The sequence below is a fragment of the Bos indicus x Bos taurus genome, chromosome 7, assembly GCF_003369695.1.
Source record: "Bos indicus x Bos taurus breed Angus x Brahman F1 hybrid chromosome 7, Bos_hybrid_MaternalHap_v2.0, whole genome shotgun sequence".
Taxonomy (NCBI): domain Eukaryota; kingdom Metazoa; phylum Chordata; class Mammalia; order Artiodactyla; family Bovidae; genus Bos; species Bos indicus x Bos taurus.
The window spans coordinates 75,958,951-75,979,113 of NC_040082.1; the positions used below are offsets into that span (position 1 = coordinate 75,958,951).

The following is a 20,163-nucleotide window of genomic DNA, read 5'->3' on the forward strand; positions in this document are numbered from 1 at the left end:
TTGTAGTTATTTTGTTCTAGTTCTGTGGGAAATGTCATGAGTATTTTGATGGGGATTGCATTAAATCTGTAGATTGCTTTGAGTAGTGTGGTCGTTTTAACAATATTGATTCTTCCAGTTCAAGAGCACAGGCTATCTTACCATTTCTTTGTATCATCTTCAGTTTCCTTCATCAGTGGTGTATAGTTTTCAGAGTATAGGTCTTTCACCTCCTTGGTTATGTTTATTCCTAAATATTTATTCTTATTGATGTGATCTTAAGTAGGGTTGTGTTTTACCTTCTTTTTCTGATATTTCATTAGTAGTATATGAAAGTGTAGCATATTTTTTATATGTAATCTTATATCCTGCAACCTTGCTGAATTTATTTATTAGTTCTAAATTTGGGGGGGGGAATGAAGATTTTAGGGTTTTCTATATCATGTCATCTGCAAATAGTGACAGTTTTCCCTTTTCCTTTCCAGTTTGGATACCTTTTATTTCTTTTTCTTGTTTGCTATAGCTAGGATTTCCAGTAACATGTTAAATAAAAGTGGAGAGAGTGAACATCCTTGTCATGTTTCTGAATTTAGTGGCAGGCTTCCAGCTTTTCACTGTTGAGTATGATGTTGGTTGTGGATTTGTCTTAAGTGGCCTTTAATTATGTTAAGAACTGTTTCCTCTTTATACACAGTTTTATCATGAATGGACAACTCAGTAGAGAATTTATGTGTCTTTTGAGATAATCATCTGATATTTATCTTTTTGTTTATGTGATGTATTATATTTTTTGATTTGCAAATGTCTAACCATTCTTGTGACCTTAGAATTAATTCAGCTTGATCATGATGTATGATCCTTTTTATGTATTGTTGAATTTGGTTTGTTAATATATTTTGTTGAGGATTTTTATATCTGTAGTTATCAAAGATATTGGCCTGTAATTTTCTTTTTTTATAGTGTCTTTGGTTTTGGTATCAAGATAATCAAGGTAATGATGGCCTTGTAGAATCAATTTGGGAGTGTTCCCTCCTCTTCAGTTTTTTGAAATAGTTTAAGAAGGATAAGTATTAGTTCTTAATATATTTAGTAGAATTCCCACGTCTGGTCCTGGACACTCAGTTACCTGGAAGTTGTTTTTATTTTGTTTCCCCTTCCAGATTGAGTTTCACTTCTAGTGATCAGTCTGTTTACATTTTCTGTTTCTTCTTGATTCATTCTTTGCAGGCTATATTTTTCTAGAAACTGGTCCATTTCTTGTAGATTGTCCAGTCTCTGGGCATATAACTATTCATAGTATTATGATTCTTTGTATCTCTGTGGTATCAGTTGTTATTTCTCCTCTTTCATTTCTTGTATTGTTTATTTGGGTCCTCTGTCATCTTCTTGATGAACCTGAATAAGTTTGTTGATTTTGTTTTCTTTTCAGAAAATCAGCCCTTGTTTTCATTGATTGTTTCTATTGGATTTTTTTTTTAGTCTCTGTTTTATTTCCTCCCTAATCTTGGTTAAAGTTCCTTCTTCTATTGACTTTGGGGTTTGTTTGTTCTTCTTTCTCTAAAAGAAAAAGTAGATGCTAGGTTGGGTTGTTTATTTGAGAATGCCTGTATTGCTGTGAACTTCCCTCTTAGAATTGCTTTCTGCATTCCATAGATTTTGGAAAATTGTGTTTCCATCTTATTTGTCTCAAGGTCTTTTCTGACTTACACTTTGATTTTGTTATTGACCCATTGCATTTTTAGTAGCATGTTGTTTGGTCTGCATGTTTGTTTGTTTTTCCTGTTTTTCTGTCTGGAGTTTATTTGTAGCTTCGTACCTTTGTGATTGGGGGAAAAATGCTTGATACAATTTGTATTCTCTTAAATTTGTTGGCACTTGTTTTGTGACCTAGTATGTGACGTATTCTAGAGAACATTCCATGTGTGCCTGAAAAGAATGTGCATTCTGCTGTTTGGAGATATAATATTCTATACATACCATTTAAGTTCAACTGATTTATTGTCATTTAATACCACTGTTGCCTTACTGACTTTCTCTCTGGATTATTTGTTCATTGATGTCAGTGGGGTGTTAAAGTCCCATACTGTTACTGTATTATTATCAATTTCTTCCCTGTGTATTCTTTATTATTGTTTACTCTATATAGGTGCTTCTGTACTGGGTGTGTATATGTTAACATGTATAATATTCCTTTTGTATTGATCCCTTTATCGTTATATAATGTGAAACATTTTTATTCTGTTTTCAACTTTTTATGTCACTTAAGAAGTAATCTTTCTTTTTTTCAGAAACATATGTTTGTGGGATACTCTTGTAGCACCTGCCAATAGTTTAGTCCATGGTAAGTTTTGAAAGTATTTTATAAAAGTGATTTTTAAATGGATTTTTAAAAATGACACATTTAGTAGTTTGTGAAATTTATTTTGCTCATGGTAACAAAGTATGAAAGCAGATAAGTTTAATATGTGTAATTAACTCTTCACTGCACTTTAATGAAGGACAGTGAAACATAGATAATATAAAAATTGTTTTTACTTTGAACCTATTAACCATAGATCATCATTGTGAATATCAGTTGTATTATATCCTCTCACACCACTGTTACTCAACTTCATACTTGAAGTTACAACTAAAGCAATAAGACAAGAAAAGGAAATTAAAGATACACATATTGGAAGGGACAAAATAAAACTGTGTTTATTCACATATTATATGATGGTGTAGAAGAATCCAAAGAGTATAGGGGAAAAAAAAACTTCTGGAACTATTGTACAGGTATAGCAAAGTCACAGGATTCCAGATCAGTATACTAAAATCAGTTGCTTTCCTTTACACCAACAATGAACATTTGGAAGTTGAAATTAAAAAAAAAAAAAATCACCATTTAAAATAGCACCCAAAATAATGTAATTCTGAAGCATAAATCTGTGTATAGCATCTGTTGGGAAAAGCTACAAAAAAAGGTAAAAAAGATAAAAGACCTAAATAAATGGAGAGATAGTCTGTGTTCACAAATTGTAAAACTTGATTTTGTTAAGATGTTACTTCCTCCCAACTTTATAGATTCAGTGCAATTCTAATTAAACCCCCAGCAATCTGTTTAGAACCAGTTTGTTGACACGTACAAAAGTTTATGTAGAGGGGCCACAGACCTAGAATACTTGTAAACTTAGAGTATTCATATTGTCTGATTTCAGGAATCACTGTAAAGCTACAATAATCAAGCCACTGTGGTATTGGCTTAAGAATAGACACATTAGGGAGCATAGAAATAGACCTGCACGTAGTTAGTAGACTCATCGTTAATAATGGCATAAAGGTAATTTAATGGAAGCACATAGTCTTTTCAACAAAAAGTGCTGTAACATTTGGGTGCTTTTATGTGGAATAATGAACATAGGTACAAATCTTACCTCTTTCACAAAAATTTGCTCAAAATGAATCATAGACCTACATGTAAAAATGAAACTGTATAACTTCTAGAAGGAAATATAGGAGAAAATCTAGGTGACCTTGGGTTTGATGATGAGATTTAGATACAACAAAAACACAATCCAGTAAAGAAATGATATATTCCAGACTTTTAAAGTTATCCTTTTGCTCAATATCTGAAGAGCAAATAACCATATAAAAGATGCTCAATATCTGTAGTCATGAGGGAAAGGCAAACTAAATTCACCATAATTTATCATACTATTCTATACACTGAAATGGCCAAAATTAAAGATTCTAGAATACCAAGTGTTGGTGAGGATATGGAAAAACTGGAACCTTCATGATTTGCTGATAGAAGAATGAAATAGTACTTCTTTGGAAAACTGTTGAGCAATTTCTTAATAAAATTACACATGCACCTAACATGACCTAGCAGTATATATTTTTACACAAAAATTGAAAACACATGTCCACAATTAAACTGGTATAGGAATGTTATTAGCAGCTTTGTTTATAATAGCCAAAAACTGGAAATAACACAAATGTCCAACAGGATAACATGGTATATTTAGGTAATACTATTCAGAACTAAAATGCATGCCCCACTGATAGATGGAACAACATAGGTTAACACCTAAAATGCATGTTGAAAGGAAAAGAAGCAGGGACAAAAGAGTATGTACTATAAAATTCCATTTATATGAAGTTCAAGAACTGGTGAAACTGATTGGATAGAAATCAGAATTATGATTGCTTTTGAGGGAAAAGGAAAGGCCTGAGGGTGCTTTTTGGAATGATGAACACATTCTTTATTTTGATCTGAATAATGCTTACACAAAGGTATCCATTTGTCAAAACTCATCAAGGGTGTACACTTAGAATTTGTACATTTTACTCTATACAAGTTTATATCTCAAAGTGCTGGAAAAGTTTAAAAAAAAAAAAAAAACCTCATATGATGAGTTTTATCTAGATTCTTACAATACTAATAACATTTTGTTGAGTACTTAGTATTTGCCAGGTAATGTATATGCTTTGACTATATTAATTAGTTTCATCCTCATACATAATTGTTAGGCAGATGGTATTATTGTCTCTTTTACAAATGATGAAACTGACACTTAGGTTAAATAATTCGCCTAAGGTATACATTTAAATCCAGACAAAATCCAGGATTTGGGGAATACACTTATATTGGTTTTTAGTTTCCTTATTTAGTATTTCTGTCATCTTTATCATTTCTGGGTTAGTTTCAGTTAATGGATTTTCTTGTCTTTATGTGTATTTCTTTGCAAGCCTGGTCATTTTTTATTAGATATATTATAAATTTTATAAATTTTAAGTACTGATTATTTTTGTATTGTTTAAATATTTTTGAGGCTTTCTCCAAGACTGAGTTACTTGGAAACAGATTTGTTGAGGGTGGAGATGGGAATTCTGTTAAACAGAATCAAAGCCACATTTGGTACAGGGCAAATTTTGCACACACATGTGCACACACACACCCCATTGAGTCAGTACCCTTCTCAGTATTCTGTACAACGCCTTCTGAATTAAAAGATTTTTTTCCCACTCTGGCTGGTAAAAACAGGAACACAAATCAACCTGGATTCCCCTTTCTTATGCTATGGCCAGAAAATCCTAAGCAGTAAGCTGGGTCAGTTGTGTGGCTCACCTGGTTTGTTTCTCATTTCTCAGAGATCATTATTCTTCAGTGCTTAGTTTCTAATGTCTCATACCATTGTTTCTTATGTATCACTTGATATTTTCATTGTTTTAGGCAGGAGAGTAAATGGAGTCTAGCATTCCACCTTGGCCAAAAGCCAGGAATATGTTTCTTATGCTGTTATATAGTTTTTATTTTTATTTAATTTTCAGCTTTTGCATGTCATGATAGTGGAGCCACTGTTTTGGCATATGCTCCAAAACATCAGCTACTAATATCAGGTGGCAGAAAAGGTTATACATGTGTATTTGACCTTCGGCAACGACAGCAGAGGCAACTTTTCCAGAGCCATGATTCTCCTGTTAAAGCCATCGCTATTGATCCTACTGAAGAGTACTTTGTTACTGGATCTGCTGAAGGCAACATAAAGGTAATTATAGTAATGCCACAATATCTCCAATGTGAAAGGAAATTTTTGGAAACCTTGGATCTTTAATCATATTGAAGACACCTGTCTCTTTAAATTATGGAAATATTGACTCCTTTGTAGTCCAGGATTAACTGCTATTTAATAAATCTCTTAATGAATAAAATAAAATAATATTTAACTTGAAAATTGCCCATTTTCCTGTTATTTTCAAATGTGCTTAACTAATGCATGCAAATGAACTGGATTTTCTGTGGATATGGCCATGACCATATTTTAGACATTAGTCTTGACTCCATGTTCAGAGTTACTGAATTCAGTTTCAGGTGCTGTGAAATATACTGACATTTTCCCTTATCCCAGATTTCTCCCTATTTTGTCATACATAGTATCAACATCCAACCACTTAGTGCCTGATTCAAGAATTCTGATGTACCTGGATAAGCTGTGCTTATAACAATCTTTCTGAAACTCCACTGTTTCAAACTTAGAAGTTTGAATGTTAAGCAGCTTGTTAAAAATGTTAAGCACCTTGTTAAAAATGAATCCCACTCCAGAAATACTGTTGCTAGATTGCCCCCCATAATACCCAGTTGGTAAGTCCAACGCTCAGTAGTGTGCACTTTTATAACATGGATATAGTGGTTTTAATGAAGGGTTCCCTGTCTCCACTTTGAAGGATCTGTAGGGGTAAGACTAGTCAACAGATTATTCTCAGATCAGATCAGTCGCTCAGTCGTGTCCAACTCTTTGCGACCCCATGAATTGCAGCACACCAGGCCTCCCTATCCATCACCAACTCCCAGAGTTCACTCAGACTCAAGTCCATCGAGTCAGTGATGCCATCCAGCCATCTCATCCTCTGTCGTCCCCTTCTCCTCTTGCCCCCAATCCCTCCCAGCATCAGAGTCTTTTCCAATGAGTCAACTCTTCGCATGAGGTGGCCAAAGTACTGGAGCTTCAGCTTTAGCATCATTCCCTCCAAAGAAATCCCACGGCTGATCTCCTTCAGAATGGACTGGTTGGATCTCCTTGCAGTCCAAGGGACTCTCAAGAGTCTTCTCCCACACCACAGTTCAAAGGCATCAATTCTTCAGCACTCAGCCTTCTTCACAGTCCAACTCTCATATCCATACATGACCACAGGAAAAACCATAGCCTGGACTAGACGAACCTTTGTTGGCAAAGTAATGTCTCTGCTTTTGAATATGCTATCTAGGTTAGTCATAACTTTCCTTCCAAGGAGTAAGTGTCTTTTAATTTCATGGCTGCAATCACCATCTGCAGTGATTTTGGAGCCCTCCAAAATAAAGTCTGACACTGTTTCCACTGTTTCCCCATCTATTTCCCATGAAGTGATGGGACCGGATGCCATGATCTTCGTTTTCTGAATGTTGAGCTTTAAGCCAACTGTTTCACTCTCCACTTTCACCTTCATCAAGAGGCTTTTGAGTTCCTCTTCACTTTCTGCCATAAGGGTGGTGTCATCTGCATATCTGAGGTGATTGATATTTCTCCCGGCAATCTTGATTCCAGCTTGTGCTTCTTCCAGCCCAGCGTTTCTCATGATGTACTCTGCATAGAAGTTAAATAAACAGGCTGACAATATACAGCCTTGACGTACTCCTTTTCCTATTTGGAACCAGTCTGTTGTTCCATGTGCAGTTCTAAATGTTGCTTCCTGACCTGCATACAAATTTCTCAAGAGGCAGATCAGGTGGTCTGGTATTCCCATCTCTTTCAGAATTTTCCACAGTTTATTGTGATCCACACAGTCAAAGGCTTTGGCATAGTCAATAAAGCAGAAATAGATGTTTTTCTGGAACTCGCTTGCTTTTTCGATGATCCAGCGGATGTTGGCAATTTGATCTCTGGTTCCTCTGCCTTTTCTAAAACCAGCTTGAATATCAGGAAGTTCATGGTTCACGTATTGCTGAAGCCTGGCTTGGAGAATTTTAAGCATTACTTTACTAGCGTGTGAGATGAGTGCAATTGTGCAGTAGTTTGAGCATTCTCTGGCATTGGCTTTCTTTGGGATTAGGATGAAAACTGACCTTTTCCAGTCCTGTGGCCACTGCTGAGTTTTCCAAATTTGCTGGCATATTGAGTGCAGCACTTTCACAGCATCATCTTTCAGGATTTGGAATAGCTCACCTGGAATTCCATCACCTCCACTAGCTTTGTTTGTAGTGATGCTTTCTAAGGCCCACCTGACTTCGCATTCCAGGATGTCTGGCTCTAGGTCAGTGATCACACCATCGTGATTATCTGGGTCGTGAAGATCTTTTTTGTACAGTTCTTCTGGGTATTCTTGTCATCTCTTCTTAATATCTTCTGCTTCTGTTAGGTCCATACCATTTCTGTCCTTTATCGAGTCCATCTTTGCATGAAATGTTCCTTTGGTATCTCTTATTTTCTTGAAGAGATCTCTAGTCTTTCCCATTCTGTTGTTTTCCTCTATTTCTTTGCATTGACCACTGAAGAAGGCTTTCTTATCTCTTCTTGCTATTCTTTGGAACTCTGCATTCAGATGCTTATATCTTTCCTTTGTTCTTTGCTTTTCGCTTCTCTTCTTTTCACAGCTATTTGTAAGGCCTCCCCAGACAGCCATTTTGCTTTTTTGCATTTCTTTTCCACGGGGATGGTCTTGATCCCTGTCTCCTGTACAGTGTCACAAACCTCATTCCATATTTCATCAGGCACTCTATCTATCAGATCTAGGCCCTTAAATCTATTTCTCACTTCCACTGTATAATCATAAGGGATTTGATTTAGGTCATACCTGAATGCTAGTGAGACTACTTAGTACAAATAAGTTGGACTAGTTTCCTTTGTTAGGACTTCCATACTGTTTTCATAATTCTCAGCCAGAAAAAAATTAACTAGAATTGTAGAATTTCAAAAAGGTGTTTCTTAAAATCAAATGTATATACCAGTTTTCATACAAAATTCTTTTTCGTTTGTTTGAAGCTAGTTTCTTATTTGAACTTTCCTCCGTTTAGAATAAGTTGTGCTAAATGTTAGATTAGTTCTTTAGGATGTATTTTCATTCTGGGTTTGATTATTTAATCAAGTTAAAAGATTTCATAATATACCAGGTTGTATTCAGGAGTTACAGTTTTAACACTCATGTCTAGAGTAGTGTGAATTAATGAATTTCTCCAGGAAAAGAAAGAAAAAAAAATTTTTTAATGAGATGTCAAAACATCAGAAAATTATAATAATTTATCTTGCCACTGGAATATAGTTTTGCCTGATCTGAAGGCCTCTGGGTGTTTGGCACTTTCCTCTTTCCAGTGGTTCTGATTCCCTGGTGGATACTGTGCATTATGGAGAAAAATTACCCTACTTATATAGGTACACAGCAGAATCTTTGCTGAGAGAGAAAATCTTCATTGTAGTTCCTACAATATTACAAGTTTCTGTTGCATTGCATACCTAACCTTCTTGTATCTAAGCTTTCTCATCTCTAATGAAGGGTTTAAAATACTTACCTGTCTTACTGGATTAACTTTTGAAGAATGTAATAATATCAACAAGATTAAGAATATTGAAACACTCTATACAAGAATGAAAATGTTGTAACTGTAGGCCTACACAGATTTTTCTCTGTTTTTGTTTTAGAAATTTCTTATTTGTACACAAAGACAGGCCTAAATCTTTTGCTTGGATTTTTAAGGTAATCATCAACCCCAATTTTTATTTTGTCCTTGATGTAATTTCAGATTTGGAGTCTCTCTACCTTTAGTCTTCTTCACACCTTTATCAATGAACATGCTCGGCAATCCATTTTCAGAAATATTGGAACCGGAGTGATGCAAATTGAGACGGGGCCTGCAAATCACATTTTTTCATGTGGAGCTGATGGAACAATGAAAATGAGAATACTCCCGGATCAGTTTAGCCCATTAAATGAAGTGTTGAAAAATGATGTGAAATTTATGCTGTAACATTTTAACAATAAGATGTATAATTTATTACCTATTCCTTGAAGTGGCCAACACATATAATGTACCGTGATCATTCTCTATACCACAAATAAGCTAATGCTTTCTTGTTTTCATATTTATTTTATGGAGCTTTGCCCTTGATGCACTGATGCCTTAAAAATTAACAAGGTCATTCAGAATTAGACTACATTGCCTAAAGTAGAATGTGTAAGTAATGCTGTAATAATACATATTTATAGTATGTTATAGTGAGTATATCATAGTGTTAAGGGAGTTTTGTTTGGTTGAAAAGTTCTTCTGCAGACATCTCTGCATGAATTTGTTTCACAGTAAAAATACCTTTTATGTAAAGGCAGTTGCACCTCAGTCATCACTTAATTCACCACATTCTCACTTCCTTTTTCAGACTTTCACATCTCAGACTCCTCTCTTAATTAATGATATAATGATATTTGGGCAAGAGTCAAAAAATAATGAATATCTCCATTAACACTGTCATTGAGGCTTTAGTGATAAATGAGTCAAATGGCTCCTTATGTAAAGTTTTCATCAGTTTTCCCTCTGGAGCCCAAGTTGTGTGTGTGTGTGGTGTGTGTGTATATATGTAATATATCTTACACATCCTATGTGAACTGTGTGTGTGTGTGTATAAGAGAAAACTGCAAGTCTTTTTATTTGTTTTTGTGCCATAACAGCACTGCCACCAGAATAACAACTTTTTTTTGCAACAGGTTTTTTTCATCTTTTTTTTTTAAATTTTGAATTCTCATAATCTTCAAATAAATTTCAGGAAAACTTCCAAGATTATTAAGATTTCATTGAGTCAGATTAGACTTAGCAGTCAATAATGTTTCTGTGGTGGCATATATGAGACACTTAGGTTATAAATTTGTCAAAGGATTTTTGGGCACCATACATTTTACTTAAATTTTATTTTATTTCTTATTTTTAGGTGCTTTTAGTCTCAAAGTTCTGAAAAACTTACAGCAGTGTTTTTAGAAACAAATGTGAAAAGTCAAATTAAATAGATAGTATTTACAAATGTAAAATACCTGCCAGATCTACCATTAATAGATAATAAACTAAACCTTATATTTTATTATTTTTTTGCCAAAATATATTATTTTATTATAAAAGTATGACCAAAATATTAAAAATGCACAATGCTTTTAACTTAAATGTGCTAACCCTATTTCTTTCTGTTTTGTGCTATACCTTTTCTGATTCAGAATTATAGAAAACTTGATAATACTTGATTTTAACCAAGGAGACTGGAGGCAAACGGGACTAAGTGTTTAAGCAACAACTATATACTACTTAGCTTAAATATATTTTGTTAATAGGAACATTAATAGAACATTTTTATGTAACAAAATATGGACAACTATTATCTTGGAAATTAAAGAGTCAAATGAAGCAAAGAAATGAAGGGCTGGTAAAATGAATTTTGTAATATCCTCAGGATACTTTTAAAAGTATATTGTTAAGATTTTGTAAATTCATAATTTTAAATGTGTTAAGCAAGTTGCGATGAAGACACTGTTATTGTGTAGAGAGTTTATGTGCACATAATAACCTGTACCTATAAATTGTGCAATACGATATGTGACTATTTGCCATGGAGAAATCTGTGATGGCATTGGAAATGATACTGTTGTTTGATATAGTTAATCTTAAATTATTATTCAGTAATTGCTTCATGAATCAAGATTCAAAAGGCTTTAAATTTAAACACTTTCAGTGAGATAGAAAATTTATGATTATGCTTATTAGGAAAAAGACATGGTGGATGAAGAATTAAGCATTTTAATTAAGGGTTTATATGAATAATAAATTATGTAAGCCCATATGTATTTACATCCAGAGTCATAATATTTTAAATAAACAATCATGCAGTGACTTTTTTTTAAGCATGCTATTGTTTTAAGTAATAGTTATGCCACTTTAGTTGATTTCAGTATATGTGACATTTTAAATAGGAGAATTTCTGTATTTGTATTTGGTTAATGTAGGAAGAATTACATAATTTTCCCAGATTCCCTATTGTTCCTTTTCTATAGTCTTTTTAACTTAATGAGTAAGCATTATGCAAAAAAGGTGAGAATAAAATGATAAAGGTAGTTGGAATGTATACTTAAGTAAAAAATGATGTACATATATGTAAAATTTCATCCACACTAATGGAGTGGATACAACAAATTACATTTTTTAAAATGTGTGCTTTCTGAGAATGAGGCTTTGTAATGGTAGAAGAATTAATCACACTGTGAGCCTCATTTTCTAAAATGTAGGGTTGTGGGTGGGTGTGTGTGTGTGTGTTAATGTAGAACCATGGGACAGTCAATTCTATCATCCTTTCTGGCTCTCTTTGTTTTGCCCCAATTCATTTCTCCTTAAAAAAATTTTTTTTTATAAAACCATTGCAGAATTTCTCCAACTGGTCTCAACGATCAGAACAAAGTACAGAGATATTCTTACTTAAAGAAAATGCTTATACAACATTAGAGTGGCAGTGATCTTTTTATAACAGTGTTGACAACCCAGAAAGATATATTTTACTAAACAAAAAGTTTAAATGTTATATTGCAAGAGACCACAATCCAAAGAACAGGTAGACAAGAAGTATATGTATAGTATATAGGGAAAATTTAATGCTCCTAAAATGATAAATAATGGGAAAATAACAACACCAAGCACCAATATGTTCATCCTCATGAAAAGTTCAAAGAATGTTAAAAAAAAAAACAAAAAAACAGTGTGATACCACTGTTCATCAAATTAGAATAAAGTCAAAACAGTGGCTTCAGTTTGGTGAAGATGCAAGGAAGTGAGCACAGTGAAACATTGCTGGCAGAACTAAACTGCTACAAAGTCATGTAGATATATATTAAGACTGAAAAACATACTTTCACTGAGCAATCTTTTGAGAGATTATCCTTTACAATAAAAATACCTATGCATAAAAATATATGTATACAGATGTTTATTGAGACATCTAGTGGAGCAAAACTAGAAATGTAAATGTTAATTCATGGGCAAATTGTGGCATAAATTTTGGTAATCCATACAACAGAATATTCTCTCTGCTCAAAAAATTGTTAGAATTGTATCAGTTCATCTGAAGAAAGTTGGTGAGAAAAAAATTTCAAAGTAAAAGGTGTTATTTCCTATGTTGTTTCAGATGTTTTTAGTCTTTAGTTTTAGTATGCATTATAGGGACATAGAAATATGTATGGAAGAATACATGTGAAGCAAGACTCTAACATGGAAGGAAGAAGGAGATAATACTTTTCTAAATGCCTTTAAACCCTGCTTGGTAACATGATAGCAGAAATAGTCATGTATGTGTTGGTGAAGAAAAGCTGTATTTCCATACCAGATAGGACTTTGACAACTGATTTGTTGAGTGGTCTTGTGTTAGGAATATTCCTCTTTGAATTGTTGAAAGATATTTTTGGTGCTTGATGTTACTTCAGTAGAAAGGTTATAATGTTATCCTCAGAGTACTTGGAAAAAACTGAATATAGATTACTTAAATGTACCTGTCAGCCTTAAAAATGTGTATGGCTTTTGCTAGTTATTTTCAAAGCTAAATGTTTGGAGTTTTTCATGACTTTTTTTTTCCCCTTCTGCTTGCTTGGTTGTTGCCTGAACGTCTGTGGTCTATAATTCAGGGAGCTAATGCAGAGTTGGAGTATAACATTATTTCACAAGACTCCTTAGAACAAGAAAAGTTTCTTAATGTTCTCTCACTGCAAATACGATGGGTGATAGAAACAGTTTGGTGTTACAACCCGTTTCTTTCCACAGTGGGAATGCCTTATCGTGTGTCATGCTAAGTCACTTCGGTCATGTCTAACTCTTTGCGACCCTTGTGTGTGTGTGTTAGTCACTCAGTTGTGTCTGACTCGTTGTGACCCCATGGACTGTAGCCCACCATGCTCCTCTGTCCATGGAATTCTCCAGGCAAGAGTACTGGAGTGGGTTACCATCTACTTCATTTGAGATCCTTACTCCTGTACAATTGATTGCTTGGCATATAGGTATGACCTTTATAACAGAATCTAAGCAGTACAATGTTATCAGCCCAGGATATGTGTTTTTAAAGTTTTAAAATCTACATTCCTCCCACATGCAAAACAGTCATCACCCCACCAATAAACTCTGCAGTGTTTTTATCCTGTTACTGCATCAGGGTTAGGTTTTTGAACTCCCAAGATCTCATCTAAATGAGGTTCAGGTGTATATGTGGCTCCTTACACGAGTTTCCTTAAGTTTAGTACTTCTCAGTTTAAAGCCCCATGAAGTAATGAGGCAAGTTACGGGCCTCCTGCCTGTGAAACATACAGTGGTGAGACAGACAGAGTAGCTGTCTCCCATTCTAAAAGATGAGAAGTAACAGTCATATGATGTCTCTGCTCCAGAAGGATTCTGAAATTTAGGTGGGTACCTGTCACCAAGTAATCCTGTCCCCTGCAAGTATTTCTCCAGAGCTCTTGGCTCCACCTTCTGGGCTGCTTTTTTTTCCCCCTAAGGTGAAGTTGCTCAGTCTTTTCTGACTCTGCAACCCCATGGACTGTAGCCTACCAGGCTCCTCCATCCATGAAATTTTCCAGGCAAGAGTTCTGGAGTGGGTTGCCATTTCCTTCCTCTTAGTTATTCTTGCCACCTCTTTAATATCTTTTGCTTCTGTTAGGTCCATACCTTTTCTGTCCTTTATTTTGCTCATCTTTGCATGAAATGTTCCCTTGGTATCTCTAATTTTCTTGAAGAGATCTCTAGTCTTTTCCCATTCTATTGTTTTCCTCTATTTCTTTGCATTGATTACTGAGGCAGGCTTTCTTATCTCTCCTTGCTGTTCTTAGGAACTCTGCATTCAAATTTGTGTATCTTTCCTTTTCTCCTTTGCCTTTTGCTTCTCTTCTTTTGTCAGCTATTTGTAATGCCTCATCAGACAACCATTTTGCCTTTTTGCATTTCTTTTTCTTGGGGATGATCTTGATCACTGCCTCCTGTACAATGTCACGAATCTCCATCCATAGTTCTTCAGGTACTCTATCCGATCTAATCCCTTGAATCTGTCATTTTCACTGTATAATCATTAGGGATTTGATTTAGGCAATGACACCCTACTCCAGTACTCTTGCCTGGAAAATCCCAGAGACAGAGCAGCCTGGTAAGCTACAGTCCATGAGGTCGCTAAGAGTTGGACACGACTAAGTGACTTCACTTTCACTTTTCACTTTCATGCATTGGAGAAGGAAATGGCAACCCACTCCAGTGTTCTTGCCTGGAAAATCCCAGGGATGGGGGAGCCTGGTGGGAGGCCGTCTATGGAGTCGCACAGAGTCGGACACGACTCAAGTGACTTAGGAGCATACCTGAATGGTCTAGTGGTTTTCCTTACTTTCTTCAATTTAAGTCTGAATTTGGCTCTCAGTCAGCTCTCGGTCTTGTCTTTGCTGACTATATAGAGCTTCTCCATCTTTGGTTGCAAAGAATATAATCTGATTTCGGTGTTGACCATCTGGTGCTGTCCATGTGTTGTTGGAAGAGGGTGTTTGCTATGACCAGTGCATTTTCTTGGCAAAACCCTATTAGCCTTTGCCCTGCTTCATTCTGTACTCCAAGGCCAAATTTGCCTGTTACTCCAGGTATCTTTTGACTTCCTACTTTTGCGTTCTAGTTGCCTATAATGAAAAGGACATCTTTTTTGGGTGTTATAGAAGGTCCTGTAAGTCTTCATAGAACGATCAACTTCAGCTTCTTCAGCATTACTGGTCGGGGCATAGACTTGGATTACAGTGATATAGAATGGTTTGCCTTAGAAATGAACAGAGATCATTCTGTCATTTTTGAGATTGCATCCAAGTACCATATTTTGGACTCTTGTTGACTGTGATGGCTACTCCATTTCTTCTAAGGGATTCCTGCCCACAGTAGTAGATATAATGGTCATCTTAGTTAAATTCACCCATTCCAGTCCATTTTAGTTCACTCATTCCTAAAATGTCGATGTTCACTCTTGCAATCTCCTGTTTGACCACTTCAATTTGCCTTGATTCATAGACCTAACATTCCAGGTTCCTATGCAATATTGCTCTTTACAGCATTGAACTTTACTTCCATCACGCATCACATCCACAACTGGGTGCTGTTTTTGCTTTGGCCATGTCTCTTCATTCTTTATGGAGTTATTTCTCCACTCTTCTCCATTAGCATATTGGGCACCTAACGACCTGGGGAGTTCATCTTTCAATGTCATACCTTTTTGCCTTTTCATATTGCTCATGGGGTTCTCAAGGCAAGAATACTGAAGTAGTTTGCCATTCCTTTCTTCGGTGGACCACATTTTGTCAAAACTCTACATCGTGACCTGTACGTCTTGGGTGGGTCTACAAGACATGGTTCATAGTTTCATTGAGCTAGACAAGGCTGTGGTCCATGTGATCAGTTTGGTTAGTTTTCTGTGATTGTGGTTTTCATTCTGTCTGCCCTCTGATGGATAATAAGAGGCTTGTGGAAGCTTCTTGATGGGAGACACTGACTGAGGGGGAAACTGGGTCTTGTTCTGATGGGCGGAGCCCTGTTCAGTAAATCTTTAATCCAATTTTCTATTGATGGGTGGGGCTGTGTTCTCTCCCTGTTGCTTGACCTGAGGCCAAACGATGGTGGAGGTAATGAAGATAATAGTGACCTCCTTCAAAAGGTCCCATGGACACACTGCTGCACTCGGTGCCTCTGACTCTGAAGCAGGCCACCACCGACCCATGCCTCCCCTGGATACTCCTGGACACTCACGGGCAAGTCTGGGTCAGTTTCCTGTGAGGGTCACTGCTTCTTTCTCCTGGGTCCTGGTACTCAAAGTTCTGTTTGTGCCCTCCAAGAGTATTTCCCCAGTCCTTGTAAGTTCTGGTGGTTATATGATGGGGTTAATGGCGACCTCCTCCAAGAGGGCTTATGCCATACCCAGATCTGCACCCAGAGCCCCTGACCCATAGTTCTGGATCAGTCTCTCTGAGCTAGGCATGCCTTTTGTGCCCTTTCCAGGGCTGAGCAGCTCAGGTGACCAGGAGCTTGGCAAGCACACTGTCCCACGTGGACCCTGCATCTCAATCACCTCCCTGGTCCTGGCCACTTGGCTTCCATCTCAGGTGTGCTGTATGTCTCCTCTGGAGAGCTGATCTCAGGCTGTGACTCTTCTGGTGGATGGCAACCATACATGATCTCAGGATGATGTGGTTAGAAGCTGGGAGCCTGCTCACAGTTTGGTGGAAGATGCCTTCCCTGGGACTGAGATTGTAGCAGCCCCTCCTTGCCTTCTGGCTCTGGCTGCTGCAAGCCTGCCTCTCTGCCTCTGGGCAGGGAGAGGCTGGTATGCAGCCAGCTGGCTCTCCTTTGGTATCCACTCAGTCCTTTGTTCTGTGAGCAGGCCAGCTGTGCCTTAGGTTTTTAGGTTAGAGCCTTTCACGGGAAAGTTCTCTTTTCTGCAGTTGCGGTTAGGCATGCATTCTGTGGTTTTGTTTTGTTTTGTTTTCTCTCCCAGTTATGTTGCCCTCTGAGATTCCAAAACTCCCCACAGACCTACCTGTGACAGGGTTTCCTATGGAAACTTCTCCTTCACGACACCTCCCCAGGACAGGTCTCTGTCCCTAACTCTTTTGTCTCTCTTTTTGTCTTTTACCTACCTCCTTTTGAAGAGAATGCGGTGCCTTTCTGGGTGCCTGATATCCTCCGCCAGTGTTCAGAAGTTGTTTTGTGGAAGTTGCTCAGCATTCAAATGATCTTTTGATGAATTTGTGGGGGAGAAAGTGGTCTCCCCATCCTATTCCTCTGCATCTTGAAGCAGCAAGCAAGAATACACAGAAGAACTATACAAAAAAGATCATGACCCACATAACCACGATGGTTTGATCACTCACCTGGAGCTAGACATCCTGGAATGCGAAGTCAAGTGGGCCTTAGGAAGCATCACTCTGAACAAAGCTAGTGGAGGTGATGGAATTCCAGGTGAGCTACTTCAGATCTTAAAAGATGATACTGTGAAAGTGCTGCACTCAATATGCCAGCAAATTTGGAGAATGGCAGTGGCCACAGGACTGGAAAAGGTCAGTTTTCATTCCAATCCCTAAGAAAGGCAATGCCAAAGAATGCTCAAACTACTGCACAATTGCACTCATCTCACACGCTAGCAAAGTAATGCTCAAAATTCTCCAAGCCAGGCTTCAACAGTATGTGAACCATGACTTCCAGATATTCAAGCTTGTTTTAGAAAAGGCAGAGGAACCAGAGATCAAATTGCCAACATCCTCTGGGTCATCGAAAAAGCGAGTTCCAGAAAAACATCCACTTCTGCTTTATTGACTACACCAGAGCCTTTGAATGTGGATCATAATAAACTGTGGAAAATTCTGAAAGAGATGATCTGCCTCCTGAGAAATCTGTATGCTGGTCAAGAAGCAACAGTTAGAATGGGACATGCAACAACAGACTGGTTTCAGATTGGGAAAGGAGTACATCAAGGCTTATTTAACTTCTATGCAGAGTACATCATGTAAAATGCCAGGCTGGATGAAGCAACCTGGAATCAAGATTGCTGGGAGAAATATCAATAACCTCATATGCAGATGACACCACCAAATATGCAGATGACACCACCCTTATGGCAGAAGGTAAAGAAGAATTGAAGAGCCTCTTGATGAAAGTGAAAGAGGAGAGTAAAAAAGTTGGCTTAAAACTCAACATTAAGAAAACTAAGATCATGGCATATGCAGATATGCAGATGACACCACCCTTATGGCAGAAGGTAAAGAAGAACTGAAGAGCCTCTTGATGAAAGTGAAAGAGGAGAGTAAAAATGTTGGCTTAAAACTCAACATTAAGAAAACTAAGATCATGGCATCCAGTCCCATCACTTCATGGCAAATAGATGGGGAAACAGTGGAAACAGTGTCAGACTTTATTTTGGGGGGCTCCAAAATCACTGCAGATGGTGACTGCAGCCATAAATTTAAAAGATGTTTGCTCCTTGGAAGAAAAGCTATGACAAACCTAGACAGCATATTAAAAAGCAGAGACATTACTTTCCCAAGAAAGGTCTGTCTAGTGAAAGCTTTGGTTTTTCCAGTATGAGAGTTGGACTATAAAGAAAGCTGAGCACCAAAGAATTGATGGTTTTGAACTGTGGTGTTGGAGAAGACTCTTGAGAGTCCCTTGGACTGCAAGGAGATCCAACCAGTCCATCCTAAAGGAAATCAGTCCTGAATATTCATTGGAAGGATTGATGCTGAAGCTGAAAATCCAATACTTTGGCTACCTGATGCGAAGAACCAACTCATTGGAAAATATCCTGATGCTGGGAAAGATTGAAGGTGGGAGGAGAAGGGACAACAGAGGATGAGATTGTTGGATGGCATCACCAACATGATGGACATGACTTTGAATAGGCTCCAGGAGTTGGTGATGGACAGGGAAGCCTGACGTGCTGTGGTCCATGGGGTCACAAAGAATCGGACATGACTGAACTGAACTGAAGTCATTCTTTTTCTAAAAAAGAATCTCATGTTTTTAACGGTAGTTTCGTCACCCTGTTTTCCTGACTAGAAAAGTTTGAGCACGCAAAGACCTCTTTACATTTTGTACTGTTCCTGTCCTTTATGGTTCAGTCTAGTAAAATTGCCTTTAAAACATTGTGGGTTCCTTGTTTTTATATTATAATTATATTAAATTATAATCCATTCATTGGGTAAAAGCCACATCCATATTTTATTTCTGATACAGGCTCTACTTTGGGCCCCCTGTGAGACTGCTGTGTTAAACTGTTCTGAGTTTCTACTAGGTGTGATATCAAACAGTTGTCCTAACCTACCCAATCTGTACCTTGACTTCTATTAGGAAAAATGTTCTCTACCATACTCATACTGTTACTTTAAGGACATGTTATGATAAAGCTCTGAAAAGAAATAGAACTGGAAAGAGTTGAAGGAGTAGACAATCAGTCATCTTGAAGGATGGTGAAGTTGTAGCCATGTTTCGAATCTGGCATGTTACTAATACACTCCCATGAAACTGTAGTTAAAGCACAGTGGCCACATAGGTATTTTTGTGGGCTATATTTGAGGTATATAGCCCATAGGTATGAAGCCTTGCTTCAGTGCTTTTAGCCTGTAGGAAATATTATATGCGTATCTTCTCTGTCCACGATGCCTGGAGCGCCCTTCTCTCTCCCTAATCAGCTTGAGTTCATCCTTTTCAACTTGGTTGGATGGAATCTCTGTGAAATCTCCATTCCCCCAAGGAATGTGAATCATCTCCACTCTCCTCCCAATGCATACATTTTTATTGCACATTTCACAGTGCCATATAGTTATTTCCTTTCCACTCTGAAAGAGGAGGCTGGTACTGAGTAAGTGGAGTAGAGGCTTGAGGCAAATGAAGAGTACAAGAGAAAGCTGGGTCAAAAGATTTTTTAAGACTCTACTACTGTGTGATATTAGTTACTATTATCTTCAACTGGGCAGAAGTAAAAATAGAAGGTATGTACAGAGGTATTTCTGGCATGCAGCTCTAGTTACAGCTATCTCTATGTGATTTATATGGTTTGGGGTCTTTTCTTGGGTGTAGGTGATCTGAGAGGATTCAGTTATTCCAGATACAGCTGTAATTATTTCAAATATAATTAGCCATTGAATGATGGACTAGTTATT

General features: G+C 37.0%; 1 protein-coding gene across 8 annotated transcripts in view; it reads left to right on the forward strand.

Moving 5' to 3' along the window:
* DMXL1 (Dmx like 1) overlaps nucleotides 1-12,423 on the forward strand; it is a 126,863-nt gene extending 114,440 nt beyond the window's left edge. For all 8 annotated transcript variants that reach the window (XM_027546940.1, XM_027546941.1, XM_027546942.1 and 5 more), the window contains 3 exons: nucleotides 2,268-2,320; nucleotides 5,293-5,510; nucleotides 9,233-12,423. In XM_027546940.1, the coding sequence (XP_027402741.1) occupies nucleotides 2,268-2,320; nucleotides 5,293-5,510; nucleotides 9,233-9,457 (496 nt within the window). In that variant the 3' untranslated portion in view covers nucleotides 9,458-12,423. The remainder of the gene's footprint in view (nucleotides 1-2,267; nucleotides 2,321-5,292; nucleotides 5,511-9,232) is intronic.
* Nucleotides 12,424-20,163: the final 7,740 nt, after the last annotated feature.